Source organism: Lagopus muta, chromosome 4, assembly GCF_023343835.1.
Source record: "Lagopus muta isolate bLagMut1 chromosome 4, bLagMut1 primary, whole genome shotgun sequence".
Classification (NCBI taxonomy): Eukaryota; Metazoa; Chordata; class Aves; order Galliformes; family Phasianidae; genus Lagopus; species Lagopus muta.
In genome coordinates, this window is record NC_064436.1 from 11,234,822 (window position 1) to 11,254,917 (window position 20,096).

Here is a 20,096-nt window from a genome sequence, read left to right on the forward strand (position 1 = left end):
AGCACATAATGTTATCTTCACTTCAACCCGTAAAAACAAGGAAACTCACTTGATGTTGAGGTTGGCCAGTGTTTGAGATGTAGCAGCCATATGGGGCAGAAAAGATGTTGAATGTGGGCTATGAGGTTACCATAGGTATTCTTTCCTTGAGATCCAAATGTGAGGAGCAAAGTCTTAATTCAAGCCTGCTTGTAAGGTATGTTTGCTCTGTCGCACGAGCTGGATACCACGTTGTTTGTCAAATGCAGTAAGTAGGCTGCAATAGATGAACAGTCATGAAGCAAAATGAGAACTGGTTCTATGTGGAAATATTTCAAATGACTGAATGTGTGAGAGAAAACTCAAGGGTTTTGAAGCTGCAGTAATGCCGACAAAATTGAGGGAGGAGTGCACAAATTTTAGAGGGCTTCTCCAAAGCTATTCTGAAAAAAACGAGTAAATCTCTTAAATCTGGTGCACAATGTTTACTTGGCCTTAAAGTAAATGATTATTTAGGTGACTGAAGTGATAGGCTTAAGAAATAGATATCATTATGATGTCTCCATATGAGAGTACTTACTGAGAATCAGTAATGAATAGCTTAGACTTCCCAGTCAATGTGAAATATTTTGTCAGAAATATCTTTCTTCTGGAACTGGGAACTAAACAGATAGTCGGTGTCTGCAGAACTTTGTAGCTCCCGTTTTCAGAATTACACATTTGAAAAGAGTGTTTAAGTTGAGAGTGGCTGACTTCATTTTGGAGCAAAAAAATCAATGTTTTAATCAGATGATCCAAAATATTGACCTAATTCAAACTTTAAATTACTGTTTTTTTCCTCATAAGTGAAGACACCCTTATGTACAATTAAGCAAAGCGGATAATTTCATTGTGATACAGATCATCTCAGTGTAAAACAAAGTGCCACTCCTCATTCTGACAGCCTGTGTTCTGAAAGTGAAACATGGCCTTGTTCAGAAGCATGGCTCTCTGCTTCTGTCTGTCGCTGCGTTAGCAGAGAGTAGCTCTGTTTACTTTTTAAGAAATACTGGACAGTAACAGAATGAAACTCAATGCTGGAAAGTATTCTCAAAATAAATACTGAGCTGCTTTGAAGTATTTTTTTCTGACTTCAGGTTTGTGTATTCAACTGATGAAGTGCTTGACTTTAAACACAATTAAGTTTTAATCTTGAAAAGCTTCTTGTTTTGCTGTTGGTGATGCAAGGCAGTCACGTAGATGGCTGCTGAGGCAGCACTGCTAATTTTGAGACTCTCTTCTTGAAACTGAGTGTTTCACCTTCTGAAAGTGCTGCGTGAGGATTACGCTTCTCTCCTGCCCTCAAATGCTTTACAGATGAGAAGCCCTAACTAACAACAAGGAACAGTTTTTTAGGCTGGAAGGCTAACACGTCTCCTAATGAGTGTAGAGGTGCCCAGTGTAGCTCCTACTGGCTGGGGGAACAAGCAAATGCCATAGAAAGATCTTGAGTTACCAAGAATGGCAATAATTCTGATTTATTAGTGAGGTTTTTACCTTAGTAAAATGCACATGCAGGCATACTCAAATTCTCTCAATTGTATTACGTTAGTGATACAAGTTTTCCAGTCTTGTCAAGAGCAGATATGATGACGCCCCAGGGTGGTAATGTTGTTCCCATTTCGGTACACAAATAACTTCCTGAAATATTTTTGGGAAAATAAAACTTCCGTTCTTTTTGAATTAAAATAGAATAAAACTTCTGATTTAGTGGACCCTTACTTAATCAAAGCAAGTATGTGCTTTACATCCTATTGTGTTGTTTTTTCAGTGTTCAAGTTCTTTTAGCACATTTTATTATCAGCTTGTTTCTGCATTATTTAAATGTTCTGCAGTGGTGTTCTGCTACAAATTAGTACCCAGAAAATAGTAAGTGGGTCAGTATGTTCCCTAATATCTAGGTAGGCGTAGAAATGGGCAAATGGTACCTAAAATAGTTGAGTTCTGATTACTGTTCCTTTTAGTATTTTTTTTTTTGTGATTAATTCAACATTTTCTGTTGTAGACCATCACTAAAAATGGCAGTATTGCCATTACTGAGATCAGGTTTATTGGTTTTAAGGCTTCTGGGCATATGAGGGCATATTGTGTTTTCTGTCAGAAGAATCAGTTGTTTTTTTATATCAGTTGCAGATACTGCTGCAAAAGTACTATTTGTGTTGCCAGCAAACAGTTGTTTTGTAGATGTGTTTGTTACTGAGAAGTACAGTTATAATCTTTATCTTAAACATTGGCTCAGTAACGTTTCTGTGTGGATCAGGAAAGTTTGTCAAATTTGTTTCAAAATTGTGGTTCTGAATGTAGAACAGAAATAGCAGAGAAATTACCAAATGAAAAAGGAAGGCACTGCTTTTAGTTGTTAGATGTATGTGCTTATGTATCTTCTCTATTTTTTGTTCATTTTAAGACCTTGGAATTTTACAGGCAGTGGAGTTTGGCAATAGTAGTAAACAAATGCAAGAATTCCAGAGTCTGTTCTGTCATACGTAGCCTGCTTTCCCTTCCAGTGCTTCTGTTTTGTGAACCTCAGACAAAATAAATGCTTGATTACTTCAGGTTCTGTGGTCTTTGGGTAATAACATAACTGGGCAACAAAGATCTGTCCATCTGTCAGCAGAGGACATAATTATGTCAGCAGCATTGACTACAAGGTGCATGACTTCAAGTGCTTACATGAGAGCAGTGGAGTTCTGGGTAACTCATCATATTGTTAACACTCTCCTCTGTTCCAGTTGTGATTGAAGAATGAGTTATGAAAATCAGTAATATCAATAACTAAATGTGGGTAATATGTATGTATGAAAGTCACTAAATTGTGTGCATGTTCTGTGCGTGGACATTTGCTCACCCCTGCTTTGCCAGATGTTCTTCAGAAGGAATAGACGGGGCAAGAAGCCATGATGAGGTGTGAGATGCCCTGTGTCATTTTGTTCTGGTTTCTAGAAGAGCTTTGTTTTTTGAGCATGGGGTAAAAAACTACAACAACAAAAACAAAACACAGGAATTTGAGGTTGCATTTTCAGGTAGTTTCACTTAACTGGATTACCACTCCTTCTATGTGTAAGTAGGGGGAGTTTCCAGTACTTATTTGCAAGTCTTAAAAGTGCTTTCAAAACATTGTTGGCTTCCTGCCCCTGTGGCTTAAATCAAACACTTTACTCTTTCTTTAAAGAAATACACCAAAAGGTAAGTGATGTGTTACTTGGGACAAAATGGAGAGTATTTGGCCAGAGGTTTTTTCCGCAGTCACCTGTAACTGAATGACAAAAATTAGATTTAAAAGAAGTGGGTTTTCTTGGAGCGCTGTTTTCTTTAACATATAATTTATTTCATGTAAAATCTTCGTTGTATTTTTGCTTTTGGCTCTTTGGCTTGCCGTGGTTGCATGCAATCCTGATGCTAAGTTCGAAGCACTGCTGCTAGCAAAAGGCTTTATCTGGACATGTTACAGCCATCCCTGCAGTTAAATCACATTCCCTGAATTGTTAAAAGTCTGTGACGGGTTCTGTGACAGAGTGGTTCTGTGGCAATTTATTATTTTTTTTTTTTTGGAGGCAGTCACGCATTCGTGCTCCTCCTTCAAAAGTGCTGTTTATGAAAGTAGGGCCAGTAGAGTAAAAAGTATATAAATGCAGTGAGGTGTGAAGACTCCCTAGAAAGCTAAGGCTGCAGGGAACAGACAGGTTCTCTTCTGTTCCACCATGTGCTTTCATAGGGCTCTTCAAAATGTGTGATACAGGGCAGTGCCTCCTGCCACCGCTGCTCCACAGGGAACAAGTCTATGTAGTGAAAGATACTGAACAGGCAGGTCTCAAGTGGCTGTGTTGGCAGTCCATGAGAAAGTTGTGAAGCCTCATGGAGATCTGAGAGTTAAGACGATCTTAATCTTCGATACAAATGCGATGTTATGTCCTAGATCAAGGAAAGCACATGCTTAAAAATGAAAGGGGCAGAGGGTGGGTCAGTAGTACTTTGTAGGTCAGGACAAGGCTGAGCAGCGTGGGAGAGAGATTGGGTGTCCATGGGTCTCTGCGCATGATAAGGACACCCCCAAAGTGTTTTGTTTCAGGGGTAAAAGATCATGTTTGTCCCCTTAAAGCAAAATTATAGGATCTTTATATTTTGAAAAATATTTATTTAATAAAGCTATGGAGGAATCCTTCAGGACATATAGTATCTAGTATATGTGGTGCATCTCTTCATCTATAAGGTTCAGAGTTCTTAAGATTGTGTGTGTTTTCAGTCTTGGCTGGCAAAATGTATTTTTTCAGTATCTATCTTAAACAAGTTGATGGAATTAATGGTGGTGGAACCTTCCTTCAAGTCTTGATCTGGTGCTTTACTTACTGTAGCTTGGCAGCTTCCATTTTCTAAAGCACATCTTTGTGCCAAAGTGAATTTTTTTTTTGAGGTTCTAGAAAGGAAAATATGAACTGCGAGCATGTGGCTGAATTTAACAAGCTACGATCACCACGGAATGAAAATCAGAAGTTAAGTGTAATTTAAACTGAGTGCAGTGCTGTTATTTTTGTAATGCTGTTGATCCAACCTTCTTATAAAAACACTTTACAGGAGAGTTCAGATTAATGCAGATGTCTTTCCAGGGTCACAGGGAGTTGTGATGGAATAATGTATTCAGGATCGCTAAGCAGATTGCCGACAGACGGTTGAGAATTTTAAATTCCTGGTTCCTTGGATTTTTGATGGCAGTTATATTTGCCTGAATGTTGCTGGAGTTTAACTACTATTTTTAACAAGATTTTCAGTCCTAGTCTTGGGTTGAATTTCACAGTGTATTTTGCTGATGGCAAGAGAAACAAATAGGTAGTATAGTGACTCTTGACCTTTTCCTCCTCCCTCCCCCCCCCCCCCCAAAAAAAAAAAGTTTATTTCTTAGCAGAAATAAGTCATCAGAATTTTGTGTAGAGATGCTTTCTGCAACTTCAGTCCATACAAATACAACTATCTTGAAAAGAAGCTGCTGCTTGGTATTGGTAATTTTAAGCTGAGAAAGCAGTAAATTAGGACATAGAGACAGGGAGTGATGCATGTATTTCTCTTTGTGCAGATGAAGTACCTGGTTGCACGTTGTGCTTGTGCTTGTTTTGAAAATGTTGCTTCTGCCCGTAGTGATTGTGGAGGCTCTTTCTCTGGAGATGCTCAAAAGCTGCCTGGATGCTTTCTTTCACAACAACTTGTAGGGAATCTCCTTTAGCAGAGGGTTAGACTAGGTGATCTTCAGAGGTCCTGTCCAACCCCTACACTTCTGTGATTTTTCTCTGGTTATTTTTCATTTTTCACTTATTTTTCACTTTACCATTTATGATGTTTCATGACGGAATTCATGGTCAGAGCACACAAATGTATTTTTCATCAGGACTTGACTTTATCTTTTCCTTGATTATTTGTGAGCATCTCTCAGCCAGATTAACCTCTTAGAAAACTTCTTTCTTTCACCAAAAAAATCCAAACCTTACGTTTGAAAATGCAAGTCCACTTTGAAGAGGGAATTGTGCACGGAACTCGTATGTGTGTCAGGAAGCATCTGCTATGTTTGCTACGTTCTGGCTACAATAGGACCCACTGTGATGCTTCTGGATTACAATCCTAATTACCCATTGTTGTAGTTCTGTGTAGTTCTTTTAAAATCCTGAGCTAAATCTTTCTTAAGGAAATGGACTTGAGTTAATCATGAAGTTTAGTTATAAATAGCCAAGTGAACAGTTGCCTCGTTAAATATTTGTGTATGGGTGTCTGTATTGGACAGTGTGAACATATTGCTTTTCCTAGTATAGCAGAAGCACCACACCAACAACCCAAAATAAAATCACAGGAACAGTTACAGCATTTGCAACAGCTAAGATTTCTTTAAAAATTAAGGGAAGGATTAGGGGCCAAGGGAGATCAAGTCAGAACTTGGCAACATTGCAGTGTTCTGTGCTATCATGATTGTTGTACAGTCTTAAAAGAACACTCACTTAGACTTTACGGCAAATAGTCATGGAAGAATTGTGAATGACAATCAGTTTTAATCAGTGACAAGAACTGAACTGAACAGCGGATAAGAAACTAATTTTCATGCTTGCTTTTCAGAGCAGAAGTATGCTTCATTTCAGGAAATCTAAGTGTTTAATTTCTCTTGAAATGAACTTGCCGTTCATTTTGTTTAACAATTGAAAAGGTAAAAATATTGAGGATGTTTTGGTGCTTCTGCAGAGTTCCTAAAGCAGGATAAATGGAAGTGTACTGATTTATTTATTTATTTATTTATTTATTTTCCCCCCATCTTCAGTCTCCAAAGCCTTCAGGTTAGCTAGATCTTATGCTTTTACAGTGGCAGTACTAAATGATTTCTACAAGGCTAGCTTTCGGTTCCAAGCCTAAAATAAAATTTATGTAGTGCCTTGGTATGATCCACCAGTCCTCAACTTGCAGCTGTGATGGGTCTTGCAAAACCTTGAAACAACAAATAATTTCAAGTTTAAAAAAAAAAAAAAAAAAGCTGAATGAGTATTTCATAGTTGCAGATGAAGCTGATTTACTAAATCTGATGGTTTTTAAGATTTAAAAAATAGCTCTCTGAAGACAAGCTACAGGAATTACTCTGATATTAGTTGCAGAGATGGTAATGCAGAATTTCAGAGACCCTGGGGAGAGCAGAAACAGGACTTTGGTGATAACCTATTTTTTTCTTCCCTTTGTACATTTTTTTTGTCTTATTCCCTGTGTTTTAATGCCTGTATATGCAAGCATAGTTGATTTGATATACATCTTGTCATGCTATTCCAGTTTCTCATTTTTCATTAAAAAGAAAAAATGAAATCAATCTCAAGTAGTATCACTTGGACTTCATGAGTGATAGTGCCGCTTGAGGCTACTAGTCAATGAAAACATCAAAACACTGCACTTTGGTCTTAAAGCACTACGTGAAAGCTTTTAATTTGTCATGCAGTAGGGGACTTTTAAATATGAACATGGCAAACTACTTGCAAATTAGAGCAGTCAAATCGTATTTGGATGATTAATAGCTTTGGTATTCTCTGACAGTTTTTCTGACATTTGCCAAACATTTTATGAATACCAGTGAACCTTAGCTGTCAGATGCAGTTTGACTTCATAGCCTTTTTTTTTTTTTTTTTTTACAATTCATTCTTAATTTTGGGAGTATTCAAAGTACCAGTGCTCTGTGATGAACTATTTGGAGGAGACAAAGGTGTCTAAGAAAACTGGAGAGTATCTCTTCAGATGACTGCCTTGAAAATTCATAATATTGTAGGCATGAGCTGATTTCACTTGAATTTTACTGTTATGAGAAGACTAATTGTCATCATCCATGTGGTACCACTGACAAGATCTGAGTACCATACTGTGCTCCTATTTATTACTAGGTGCTAGTGTGGGAATGGATATGAATGTTGTGTAACTGAATGCATGTTTCTGAATAGGAGACCTTGGCGGGAAACAGTCTTTCTAAAAACAACCTTTTAAAAAAAGCAAATTCAGGATATTTGTAGAGCTCTGTGTTGAAGCCCATGTACTCAGGAGTTCACTCCGGTGAGGAAGGGGAAGCGAACGAAAGGGGGAGGTTGTTCTGCAGAAATGAAAGTCAAATAATAAACCCTGTGGGACTGAGCTTCAGACTTGACTTTTTTTATTATTAATATTTTTTTAAGGAAAAAACCGCAATGATTTAGAGTACTGGTGTTCTTGGACCTCTGCACATTTCAGCTTCTTCTGAATGCATAGAGAGAGATGCATATTTTTTTAATGGGAACTGAAAACTGTTATTAGTTACGCCTTTCTAAAAGTACTTCTGTTGATGCAGGACACTAATATAGCTGTTTTTTCCTTTTGCTCTCCCCCTTCTAGTCCAAGTAAAGCACTGCTGTAGCATTCCTACATCTGATCTCCTTGTCTCGTGAGGATTAGAGTCCTGTTGGCCAGGAAACAGCATTAACAGATCACACATTTCTCAAATTTTATGTCACATTAGTAAATTTACTTTAAAATTGTAAGCCCTAAATAGCTGGTGCTTAAGGAGTCTTTTGGCCTCTTTTATGAGGATATTTGCAATTTCCTGATGTAAAATCCATTGGCAGCAAGCAACTAGTCAAAAAGTAACAGAAATTTTTAACAGAAGTCTTGTTAGCAGTAGTGCTTGAAGGTTAAAGCCTGAAAGCAAAATGAGGCTCTTCAATGATTACCTTTTGTGTCCTTAAAATAAGAAATGTTAGGGCCTAACTACTCTGATACAGGACTTGGCTGTAGTGGTGCACCTTCCCACTGCCTGTCTCCGGCATCATATGTCACGTGTTCTATGGAAAACAAGAAGAGAATGCATCAGCCAATTAATGAAGAAAGAATTTTTTTTTTTTAACTTAAACCGTTATTGGAAACAAAGTCAAACAAGTGATTCTTCTCCTGATGAATTCTTAAACAAAGGCAGCATTGACACATGCTGAAATGCCAGGAGCAGAATTCATGCCGTCTGAGTGCACTCTAATGCTGGATTCATAATTGCCTGTTCTACTGGGCAGTTTTTGCTAGCAGCCGTTTCTCAGAGAACTGGGCTGCTTTAGATCTGTTTCATCTCACAGTGCCCTTGCACGGTTGTATCACTATGTAGAAACTGAGGGTTTTTTCTAACTGTAGCATTTTGCATTTCACAAGTGCTGATTTCACTGCACAACAAAAACGTGTTAATTTTCACTTCTTGTTTGATTGGTTTCACTGTCCACAACGTATTTATTTTGTTGCTTTTTTTTTTCCTAGCGGGCTTTTTAGTTGTCTCGTTTCCTTGTCAGTTTTAAAAATAAATAAATAAACTGTATTGTAGACCCAGGCTTACCTTTCCCGGGATAGTGTTGTAAATTAGATGTTGTCATATGTTGAGTGCCTGAATAATTAGCTTGGGTCAGCTTGGGTCTGTGAGCCTAAACCTACAGCGTTGGAAGCGCATTCTGTAGTGACCCTGGAGCTGGAATGCCAAGTGGAACCACGTGCCCTCCACAGAGACCTCGTGCATTTTCTCCTGCAGAAAACTGACTAGAAGAGGGGCCCTATGACACTTTTTAGGAGATTTTTTCTGAGAATTAATGGTGAAGAACAGTCTGTTGTACAGGTACACTGCGTTTTCTGTTGATTGTATTCAGCTCTTTACTCTGAGGGCTTTTCTGAAAGCTCTGAGGAGCAAAGCAGCAAGGTTACTCTGGCTCAGCAGCAGGATCTTCAGTTGTGAGACTTGGGTTTTTTAAGTTCTAAAAACATGTATTTTTGTTCAAAGAAGCAACTAAGATAGTGGAGGAACTGCCGATTTTTGGACAGTGAATGACAGTTTTTAAAACTGACACATTTATTTATGATGTGGTTTTTGATGGAGTGAAGAGTATTATCAAAGGGATTTCTGTTAGTTTATTTTTTATTTTTTTCATGAACAAAAAAAAACCCAGGGTGGAAGAATTCTGCGGTGCAGACCGAAACAAGAAACATGTTTCATGACTGTGGTTTCTCCACAGCTCCTTTTCCTTTCCTTGATGTCAGGTCTTTCTGTTGCAGGGTGAGCTACTCAGAAGAGATTAGGCTTTTTGGTTTTGTGTTTGTGGGGGGAGGGAAATACACAAATATTTTAATTACCTGTGGCAAACTAAGGTCGTTCCATTATCCCAATAATAACAAGCTGATTTGCCACCAAATTTATTTTAGACTGAACAGTTTTTCAGCAGGAAGAGGTAAGAACTCCATGTGTCTATTTTATGCGGGAACATCTTGTATGTTCTTGTCTGTTGCATAAAAGAAATATTGCAGGGACCTGTACTTACTTATATAGCACTTCACAAAGTCTCAGAACAGTTTCTGAATTCAAAATTAAGTACGCAGCAGTATGAAGTATAAGTATGAAGGCAATTAGGTAATATCTGTATTTTGCAAATGGGAGTGATAATATAGTTCAGGGAGTTTGACTGCACAAGACCACATTGAACCTTTACTAAAAACAAAAATAATGACTCGCAGACCCAGATTCCTAAGGCTGTGCTTACCTCTCAATACAATTGGTTTCAGTCATTTCAGCCTACATGATTTGGCTGCAAGAGTAGAGAGGTTCTAATGTACATTCTGGTTAAATTATTCCATTACCCTGCTACCTCTGCTTGATTTTTCACTGCACTGATCTATGCTCACGTGTTTGTACTTTATTGACATTCTAAATAGAGTTGTGCCTGAATTTCTCTAAATCAGATTATGAAAGTGGAATGGAGAGTTGATATGAGTAGGTGATGATATTCGACATCAAATTGTTGTTAGTAGAAAATATTTGAATTTTAACTTCCAAATCTGTTCGTTTGATTTGGGGACCTTGGTCTTTTTCTACAGGCAAGCATTTATCACAGTTGTAGGTCAGGTACTCAAGAATATCGGGTCAGCACAGAATAAACTTGGCCAACATGCTGGGTCATGCTTAGTTCTAGCCAGCAGCATTCTTGACAGTTACTGTGAGTACCACTTGTAAGCCAGGTCTTTGGTTAGCATTTGCCTGGGTGCACTGTCTTTTTGCCAGCACTTCTAGCCTTTTAAGGCAGCATCTGTTCTTGAAATGAAGAAATACTTGTGTGAAAGTCTGTTCTTTTTCTTTTCTTATTTTTAAGAAAGTTGCTATGCAACAATATTGGTAAATAAATACATTGTTTTTCCTGCATGATCTCTCAGAAGCAGTGTGTAAATGTTCAGATATAGTACAAAACCTTTTTGTTTACTTATTATTTGATTATTCCCAATGCTTAGCGATAACAGTAATAGGGCTCTTCACATGCAAAACCTTTCAGGTTGAGATTTGCAAAGTCCCAGTGTTCTTGCCAAATTTACTTCTTTAAAAGGCATTCTTGGTTGCTGCTGGTAGCACAAGCCCACATTTGACTCTGTGCCAGTCCTTTCCCATATTTTTTTTGCTGTAGGGCAACTTTTGAATATAAACAGTCTTAAACTTAGTTGATTCATTGTGAAGATCTACCTTTCTCATATGGCTTCTTGGTGTAACACCTGGAGACGCTTGCCTTTCCTGGTTTTAAACATTTTGTCATGTAAACTTACTCAGAAGATTGGAGTTATCGTGTATTATTGATCATATTTAAAATACGCAGCATGAGCGGAACTGCTTGCAGGGTTTTAAATTGGCAAACAACTTCCTTACTGAAAGGAAAGGTATCTTTCTTCCTGTGAGAAAGCTGTTCTATCTAAGATGTTTTCTTATTTTGCTCTCTGTTTTGTTACTAGATTGGTCTAAGATAGGGTGTTCTGTGATAGTGCAGCATATTAGAGAACGATTAGTGCATCTGCTGCACTTGCAGATGGCCACGAACAATTAAAAATTTATTTATTTAAGTGACTTCACTTTCTGATAAGGCCATTTGTGGTGAAGGCCGTGTGTGCTCTGGTGTGCTCCCGAGTGCAGACTGGGAGCTCGGAGAGAAGGTCACTCAGTTTCTGCAGTCAGGGGGGTGATTTTGGTGCAGGTTGATATGGAACTCTGAGGACTTCTCAGGTGAAGGGAGTGTGTGGTGAATAGGTAATAGTACCCAATACTGTAGTCATTTCACTGAAGAAGGACTTAATTTGTTTGGAAGTAACTTAACTCACATCTGAAAGGTAACTGTTCTCCTGTCCTGCTGGAGAACTCCTTAAATACGTTTCTGGTGTTTTTTATGTAATACAGCTTGAAAGCAACTGATGATCAGTTGCAGAATTTGTTGATGCACCTTTGGGCTTTTTTTGTACAGCTTTTATGCTTGCCTCCAGCAAATTACTTGCATGCCGTATTTTATTTGTTTCAAGTGTGGTGCTTACGGCTTTAGCGTGAAACCTAGCTATAGACTGTAAAACTCTTCCTTGAGCAGCTTGCTTATGCTTGTGGCGGTAACCTTTCTGCAGGGGATTGTGCTGTTTATTTACAAAATTCCATTTTCCAATTTTAAAAAGAACATTTTATTAAGAGAGTCTTCTTTCTGCCAATTAGGTCAAAGTCCTAAAATTTTAAGACCTAAACCACATGGTTTAGAGCGAACTGATTCACAAACCATAGGTGACTTTACTACAAGAAGAAAGGGTATGTACTTTAGCACTGTATGTTTATGGAGCTTTATAAAAATAAGACAAAAATTAAAGGAACTGTTATTTTATATCTCTCCTATAGTCTTTTTACTTCTATTATAATCTAAGATCATGGGTGCATCTACCTTGCTGAGCAAAAGATGTCCTGTACAGGAAAGTCAAAGCTTTCTCTTGTAAAGAGCACATGAATGCGTTGTTTTGGCATTAACGTAGATACTAAGTCTCTTAAATTTTAGTTATTCGTATTCTGGATTTACTTTTTTATTTCCTTAGAAATATGTATTACTCACCTGGAAGTTGCTTGAAATGTCTTTCATTAGGAAATGGTTGTGAATTCACAGTTTACTTGGGTCACTTGCTGTTGGATAAGGATTGAAGTAAGGCAAAAAAATGTGCCCGTGACCATATATTATTGCAGAGATTTACGTATGAAACTATATGAATATCGCAATTAGTCTGGGCGTTATTTAGGCTGTTGAGTTGGCTCTTCATGTGGTCACATGTAGTAGAGCAAATTGTAGATAATATTAAAAATCTCACAGAAGTTTTGCTGAACAGTACCTTTGGTTATTAAAGCCCATTGCAACTGGATGAACCATTGCTTCTATTCTCAGAAGGCTTTGCACAAGGTCCTTACTCTTTCTGCTGGAGTGGTACCTTGGTCACAGATTATACCTGCCATTTAGCTTCTGCCCTCCACAGGGGGCTGTGGCCAAACTGATAATTATTGTCGTTCAGTCTTCAGTGTCATCTCACCTATGTAAAGTTCAGCTCTGCCACCCTGTCTCCTGTGATACCTGGCACCTTGACATAGGTGTGTTGTCGGTCCTCTTCAGAGGCTGTGGTGACAGGTCTTATATAAGCAAGTAGAAGTGGCAGAATTACTGGATCAGGCTTGATGTGCTTTGAGTAATTATGATTCTCTAATTAAAGGGGAAAACTGTTAGGGATGCTGAAGACTGATACATTCACAGAAAATGTGAATCATGCATCCTTATGTTTGATATGTAATATAGCTGACTCCACGATGAACTCTATCTGAAGAGAGAGCATAAAGTGTCATGAGTGCAGTTCTGTTTGTTCCTTGCAAGATGACCACACTGATTAAGCAACTGATTTCTGTCAGTTCCTCATGTGGTCTCTTAAGACAGCTTTTACTCTGCATGCCTGATTTGATCTTGGTGAATTTGTTAACACGCCGCAAGCAGAAGATTTGAGGGGTGGGTGGTGGGGCTGGATGTTACTGAAATGACACTGCATTTCGTTTTCTTAAAACAGTTTTTAAGAAGGTAGAAGTTCAGATTACAACTATGACAATAGTTTGTGTAATTTTTTTCCTCTGTGAAGTCTCATGATCTTCCTTTAATATATGTATATTATTATCTAGGAAAGGGTGAATTGTGGATATTGGAGGGAGGGATGATGTTTCTCACTAATGCTCAACTTGTGGTTCTGTTCTGAAAATGGAGCTTAAAAATGGCACGTTAGCTGTCTCTGGTGGCACCAGCATGCTGCTGCTCTGCTCTCTAGTTGATGATCCCTGAAGCAAGCCAAGCACCTTTTGGCATTGCAACTAGCTACTGGCTCATCTCTCCGTTTTGCAAACTTAATCATAGTTGAATATTTTGCTCATACTTTGAGCTGTGAAACCTAATCTGTAAGGAGACTTGTGCAGTGAGGGCAGAGTTTGCATAGTAATAATAGTCCACAAGCCAATAAAAGCATACGGAGTTGGCGATGCTTGCATTTTAAGGCTGAAACTGTCAGTCATCCCTATCTGCGCTTATCAGTTCAGCAAGTCCCCGTGCCACGGAACTTGATGCCATTTTCAGTCTCTTTTCGAAATAGAATTACTATGTACTTGTCTGTGTTGCAAAATTCTTAAATTGTGTTTTTTTAAAGTACTGTTGTTATTCTGTAACTGGAAAGCGTAAAACATAAGTTATTATGTCATAGCTTTGTGAGAATGAAAGTGTCTCTTTTTAACTAGTGTTTACTGTTTAATAAACAGTGTTTCTTTTTGGCATTAGAAACTTGAAAAGCTATTAAATTTAAGTTTGCTTAAGAACGTTCTATGCTTGTGTTCTTACGTAGCAAAACCAGCTCCACTAGAAATAAAACCTTTGCCTGAATGGGAAGAATTACAAGCCCCAGTTAGGTCTCCTATCACCAGAAGCTTTGCACGAGAGTAAGTTTCCTAGCTTTTCTTCATTTGGATAGTTTCTGTTGACTGTAGTATTAATAACGTGTATATACATCTGTGTTGTATTTTCAGCCTATGTAATACAGATTGAAGTTTCCTCTGGAACTGTGTGTATGCATATGCATGCATTAAGACAAAAGTATGTCAATATTAATTCTTGTTTTGTAATAATGTATGTAAAGGACTGTATATCCAAACTATGAGACGCTCTAGTAATCTTGAGTGAAGATTCCAGCTCTAACGTGCTTATTTCTGTTGTTTACCAGGAGGTTTAAGATATTCAAGATGTATTGTTTGTAAAATAATTCCTGGTAATTAGCTCCTCCAGGTTTCCCATGTCTCCCAGACCGGATTCAGTTCATAGCACAACTTCCAGCAGTGACTCGCACGACAGTGAAGAGAATTATGTATCCATGAATCCAAATCAGTCCACTGAAGACCCAGTATGTAACATCTACGTCTTAACTACTCTCTTCCTGTGCAGTCCTTACTTTTAAATCATGCAAACACAAATCCTTCCACTCAACATCACCTTCATTTGTACTTCTAGATCAAAATTGGAAAAGAATAAAATTATCCCTCTGCTGCAATTGTAATTTTGATTTCACTAAGGAAGATATGAGTATAGTCACGTAGAGACTGTGGTTAGCGTATGTTTGCGCTCTGCAAGATAGATCAGCAGATTACTTATTTTTCTTTTTCGTAGAAACTGTCTTGTCTTCAGCAGATAGTTCTAGACCATGCAGCAGTTCAGTATCAGGACATGAAGGGAAATGTGCTATCATAGGTCCTCTGAGACAGGCCTAGAACCTTTATTGAAAGGACATGTGAGAAATGTGGAGGGTCCAGGGCAGGGAGAGGGGACGTTTGATACGTTGCTTATTTTTCCCCTTTTGGGGAGAACTTTTTTGGATGGTGATGTCTCAAGTATTTAGCATCTATTGAAGAGCTAGTTAAGAGAAGTTACTGATATGCTGTGGATTTTTGCTTTAGTTTTCTTCAGGAGAGAGCATGAGAAAATACAAAAATTCTGAAGTGCAAGGATAGCAGTAAACCCAGGCCTAAAATGAAACACAATCCATAATACCCTTGAAACACTGGGGGAAAATCTGCTCTTGTACCTCAGTTTTTAGTTCACAGTAGTTTCAGTGTGATTAATGTGTTTTTGCTGCTTGGATTTCTTAGTAGAGAATCTGTTTTTCATCTTTAAAGCCGTATCAAGCTGTGGTTTCCAAATCTTCTTTGAGGCAGAACCTGCTTACCTCTGTTTTTGTTCTTTTCCTTGCTCTGCTGCCTTATATGGCATGTGCTATCCCATTTCACTTAACCCTTGTCTCTTGGCAGTGCTGCTTGCTACCCTATTCCCTTCTGTCCCAGATACCCTCCCCGGTCTCCTCCAGTCTCCTTCCCCTCGTGCTCTGTAGCTGCCTATGGATGACACCTTTTACGACCCCCAGAGTGAGCCCCTGCTGCTGGTTTCTTTGTGGCATTTGTGAGTCGGTGCGAGCTTGCAAGCCACAAAGTCCTGGCTCGCGCTTTGCTCAATGTCTCTGTGACCTGTCAGCAGCACAGGTGTGCTTCCTAGGTGAAGTGCACTTCAGCAGTGGGGAGACAGTGATGTAAAAACTTAGCTCCTCATAGAGTACTGTGCGAGAGGCACTGGTAAGTAATCAGTCACATCCCCTTATACAGATGCAAGAGATGTCCTGTTTTGCAAAGGTTTGGAATCGCCTCCTACCCCCAGTAGAATTGCAGCATTGCAATTAGGAGTGGGGATTTCTGCTGATTCTTACAAGGAGTGCTAAGATGGTGCTTTTAGTATTGCAGCTGAGACAGCCTATCATTAGTATCCTTCTGTTTGCTTGCACCATTTATTTTCCAGGGTTGTTCTACAGATTTTCTTTCATCTTCATTTAAGTGTATTTTATGTTTCATTTCTTATGCCTACGTTCTACCTGTTTAGTTTGCTTGAGATAAAAAGATGTTTAATGACTAAGAGCTTTTTTTTTTTTTGTAATTTGTGCTGGAAACCTTAACACGGATGCTGCTTTTTGTGTTAAATATGAAGAAATATATTTAGAGAATCTGGGCAACAAAAACTTGGCCTGTTGTTTGCTTGTCATTGTTACCACTTAATACGTTGGATGATACAGCCGTAATGTATAACAGCATGGATTTTAAGAGCCCAGCCTGTTTAGCTCTAACCAATAAAATATTTTATTTCCTAGAGAACCTGAGTGTTTCCAGGTATCCCAAGGCCTTTGTTTTAAAATATGCATAGACTATTCAGAATTATTATTATTATTATTTTTTTGCTTCAGCTGTATCTTAGTGAGAATTCCATACTTCTAAAATCCTTTTCTGTCATCAGCATTGAATCATCACTTGGACATGTTGCACTTCTGTTTTATTTAATAAAATCAGCAATGTTCTGCTCTCTCCTTCAAGTTGCTGTCAGCCTTACCCTTCTGTCTGTCCTTCTGCCTTCCTCTTCATTTTTTGCTGACTGCTGCCCTCTGTCTTCCTTTTTTTCTTTATCTTTTAGAGAAGAGTCCTTCTATTGTACTGTTCCTATAACACCTGTTAAGAGGGAGGGATCAGGCTGGGAGAGGACAGAGGAGGTGAGGTTGTAAAAGTCTGGGCTAATTGAAATGTAGGTGTATGCAATACGACTTCAGTTTAGGCAGTCCTGCACAAATTATCCAAAGTGATAATCTTTTAGTTTTATTAACTTGAATAATACCTTTTGGTTTTAAGCTTAATTACGATAGCTTTCATTGAAATTGAGAAGTTGTGTTTGAAGCTTTGCTACTGTGAAAGGCTGAAATTCTTCTAAGATACCTAATAGCAATTTTAAGTTTTTCTTTTTTTTAAATTGTAGTTAAGAAATGTTAAACTTGAGATGTGAAACACCAAAGCAATTCATTATTACCTCATGGTATGAAAGGGGTATTAGGTGGAAGGTACAGATTGATTTGGTGACAATCTTAACTTTGGGGGGGCGGCTTTTGGTTTCCTTCCGTCCACTCCCTTTGGCTTTTGATTTTGTCCCAAGCTCAAGATTGTTTCATTTTTGTTTAATTTGACTATATCTACTTGTTGCATAACGTCAACAAAACTTGCATGGCTTATCTGGTCGTAAAAACTCAGTTCTTTAACCTTCAGTGTTTTGACAGTTAATAATAAGCTGACAATAATGACAATAATATTTGTCAATTTGGGTTGTTACTGTGTACAATCGCAGCTGAAGTTCTTTATGTTACAATTTCAGAATTTGTTCGGAAGCAACAGTCTTGATGGAGGAAGCAGCCCCATGGTAAAACCTAAAGGAGATAAGCAAGTAGAATATCTAGATCTGGACCTAGATTCAGGAAAATCTACCCCGCCTCGTAAGGTAAGCACGTCCTGACTTTTCGAATGATCGGCACAAGCGGCTTGGGATTTCCTTACAAGTAGCTGCTGGGAAAGAGCCTCCAGCCGTATCACCCCATTTAGTTTGTCCTCAGGTGAATCAGAGGGGCTCTGTCACACTCTCCAGAGAAGCCTGTGCTTGTTCTTTATATGTTTGGGATATGTACTTAATTTTCTAATGAATAAATTATTAGTTTAACTTATTTTTTTCATTCTCTCTTGCCTTTATCCAGAAAAAGAGCAGCGGTTCAGGCAGCAGTGTGGCAGATGAAAGAGTTGATTATGTTGTAGTTGACCAGCAGAAAACACTTGCACTGAAGAGCACGCGAGAGGCATGGACTGATGGGCGACAGTCTACAGAATCAGAAACGCCCACAAAAAGCGTGAAGTGAAAACACTGCTTATTCTTCAAAGAACGGAAAGGAATGAATTTTGAAGATTTAAAGAACCATAATGGCCCTGTTGCTTGACTGTACGGTATTCACTGGTGTGTGAATAGGTTTTTGACTGAGTAGGATGGAAGCCAAAGGACACTTCATAAGCATCAGAGGAGTTTAAGATCATAAATTGGCTATGTGGTCTCCGGAAAATTTGCAACCTGTAAATAACCTGTAAAATAGTACCACTTTGCTTTCAGAAAACCTCTCATTCTGTAGTTAACACGTTTGTAGTATTACCATGTTTATGCACTTTTTCAGTTACAATGTTGGTTCAGGTATTCCCAGTTTAGTGTCCCTTAATGCCTAATTCATTTGCAGAATTTTTTTCCTTACACTACTATTCTTTACAATTCTAGGTTAATTAAGCTACGTGTAGATATGGAAATGAATATTTGAACTTCATTTTAACAACTTAAAATCAATTTTTTGCAGAAATGCTTTCACAATAGAATAATCTACTTGAAGTGTCAAGAGGTAACCGTTAGTTACGTACTTGTTTATATTTAATACATGCAAAAGATTATTTGGAAGTCTGCAGGTTACCTTCCTAACAAAAATTGCTGTGATTTAATAATAATGACCTATACTGGGTTTAGACCTACAATACTGGCTCATATGTTAGTTGTTAGCGGTGGAACTTCTATTGTATTTTATTAATGACAGTGTTCTGTGTTTGATAGGTGAAGATTCTGCAGGGTGGGATCTCACACTTTTTAAGACTGAGTAATTAAATATCAAGTAAGCCTGCAAACCACTGATGGCATGCAGTAATATTGTGATCTCACACTTATTAACAAGAAATAACCTTTATATTATTTACAGAAGGTAGAGTATATAAATCAGGTACGTACCAAGCACTACTGTGCTAACACACTGATCAGGTTTAGACAGTGAGCTTTAGTTTTGTACTGTTTAGAAGTTCTAATGTCGGTTTTCAGTTCAAGATTAACGGGACAGTTTGACATTCACTGTTTATAGTACTAGCAAAATACTGTGATTTTGAATTAGACATTAATTCAAATGGAAATGCTATGTTTTGACACCGTAGTGCCCTTCTTACGATCTGTATTTTACTTTAATCTCCTGCTTGGCCTTATATTTAAATCCCTATGCAACTGATATTTTATATCTCCGTTTTAAAAATTAGATCATGTACTTAAATGATCCCCTCGTAAACCACTCGTTCCTCTTTCCTGGTACAGGATTTTAAGCTCTGTATACTGTGATCCCTTATTTTACTATGACAGTTCCAAATAATAATCTGCCTTGATTTAGAAACAATTTTTTTGATATATGGAAGAAAATAGAGCTGTTTAAATACGTGAACAGGATAGATTTAGATAGTAAACTTACTAACGCTTTTATTTTTTCCTACAACTGCCCTTGAGTAAGCTATTGGTTTCGTTTCCCCCCCCATTGTTTTATTTTGTCCAGGTCACTTAAAATTTGAGTATGCAGCTGTTTTGTTTTCTGACATGTTGGCCTTAGTACTGTGCCTAATCTACCGTTCGTTGGTTCTCTCCCCTCGCAACCACAATCTATCATACGTAAATTATGTTATTTTTAACGAAGGTTCTTTTAAAATTAGTAATATTTTGATGCTTTGAATGTTCATTAAAAAAAAAAAGCTAAAAAATGGATTTTGAGGTGAATTTTAAATAAATCAAGTTGTTCAGTTTCGTTGTGTAAGCTCTGTCCTGTTAAACAGCAGTTGGGTATTAGTGTGTTTGTAAAAGTGCCTAGATTTCAACTGCTTACTTTCTGAAATTGTACATTACGTAGCTGTCAAAACAAAAAACGTTGAATTAATTTTCAAAACAAATCTCTGCTTTCAAACCCTGCTGCGAGCAACTAAATTAATCAGAGTCCCAGCCTCCTGGGAGCTGGGAAAAGCGATGTGAGCCAGGGGACCTTGAAAGCTT

At 38.0% G+C, this 20,096-nt stretch overlaps 1 protein-coding gene across 7 annotated transcripts in view; it reads left to right on the top strand.

Annotated features, from left to right (window-relative positions):
- Nucleotides 1–19,853, top strand: part of GAB1 (GRB2 associated binding protein 1) — a 98,159-nt gene extending 78,306 nt beyond the window's left edge. For 3 of the 7 annotated variants that reach the window (XM_048941053.1, XM_048941049.1, XM_048941051.1), the window contains 5 exons: nucleotides 12,026–12,115; nucleotides 14,215–14,308; nucleotides 14,643–14,766; nucleotides 17,595–17,717; nucleotides 17,968–19,853. In XM_048941053.1, the coding sequence (XP_048797010.1) occupies nucleotides 12,026–12,115; nucleotides 14,215–14,308; nucleotides 14,643–14,766; nucleotides 17,595–17,717; nucleotides 17,968–18,126 (590 nt within the window). In that variant the 3' untranslated portion in view covers nucleotides 18,127–19,853. Of the gene's footprint in view, nucleotides 1–12,025; nucleotides 12,116–14,214; nucleotides 14,309–14,642; nucleotides 14,767–16,868; nucleotides 16,945–17,594; nucleotides 17,718–17,967 lie in introns of all 7 variants that reach the window. The other 4 variants (XM_048941052.1, XM_048941056.1, XM_048941050.1 and 1 more) reach the window with 3 other exon arrangements.
- The last annotated feature ends 243 nt before the right edge of the window (nucleotides 19,854–20,096 follow it).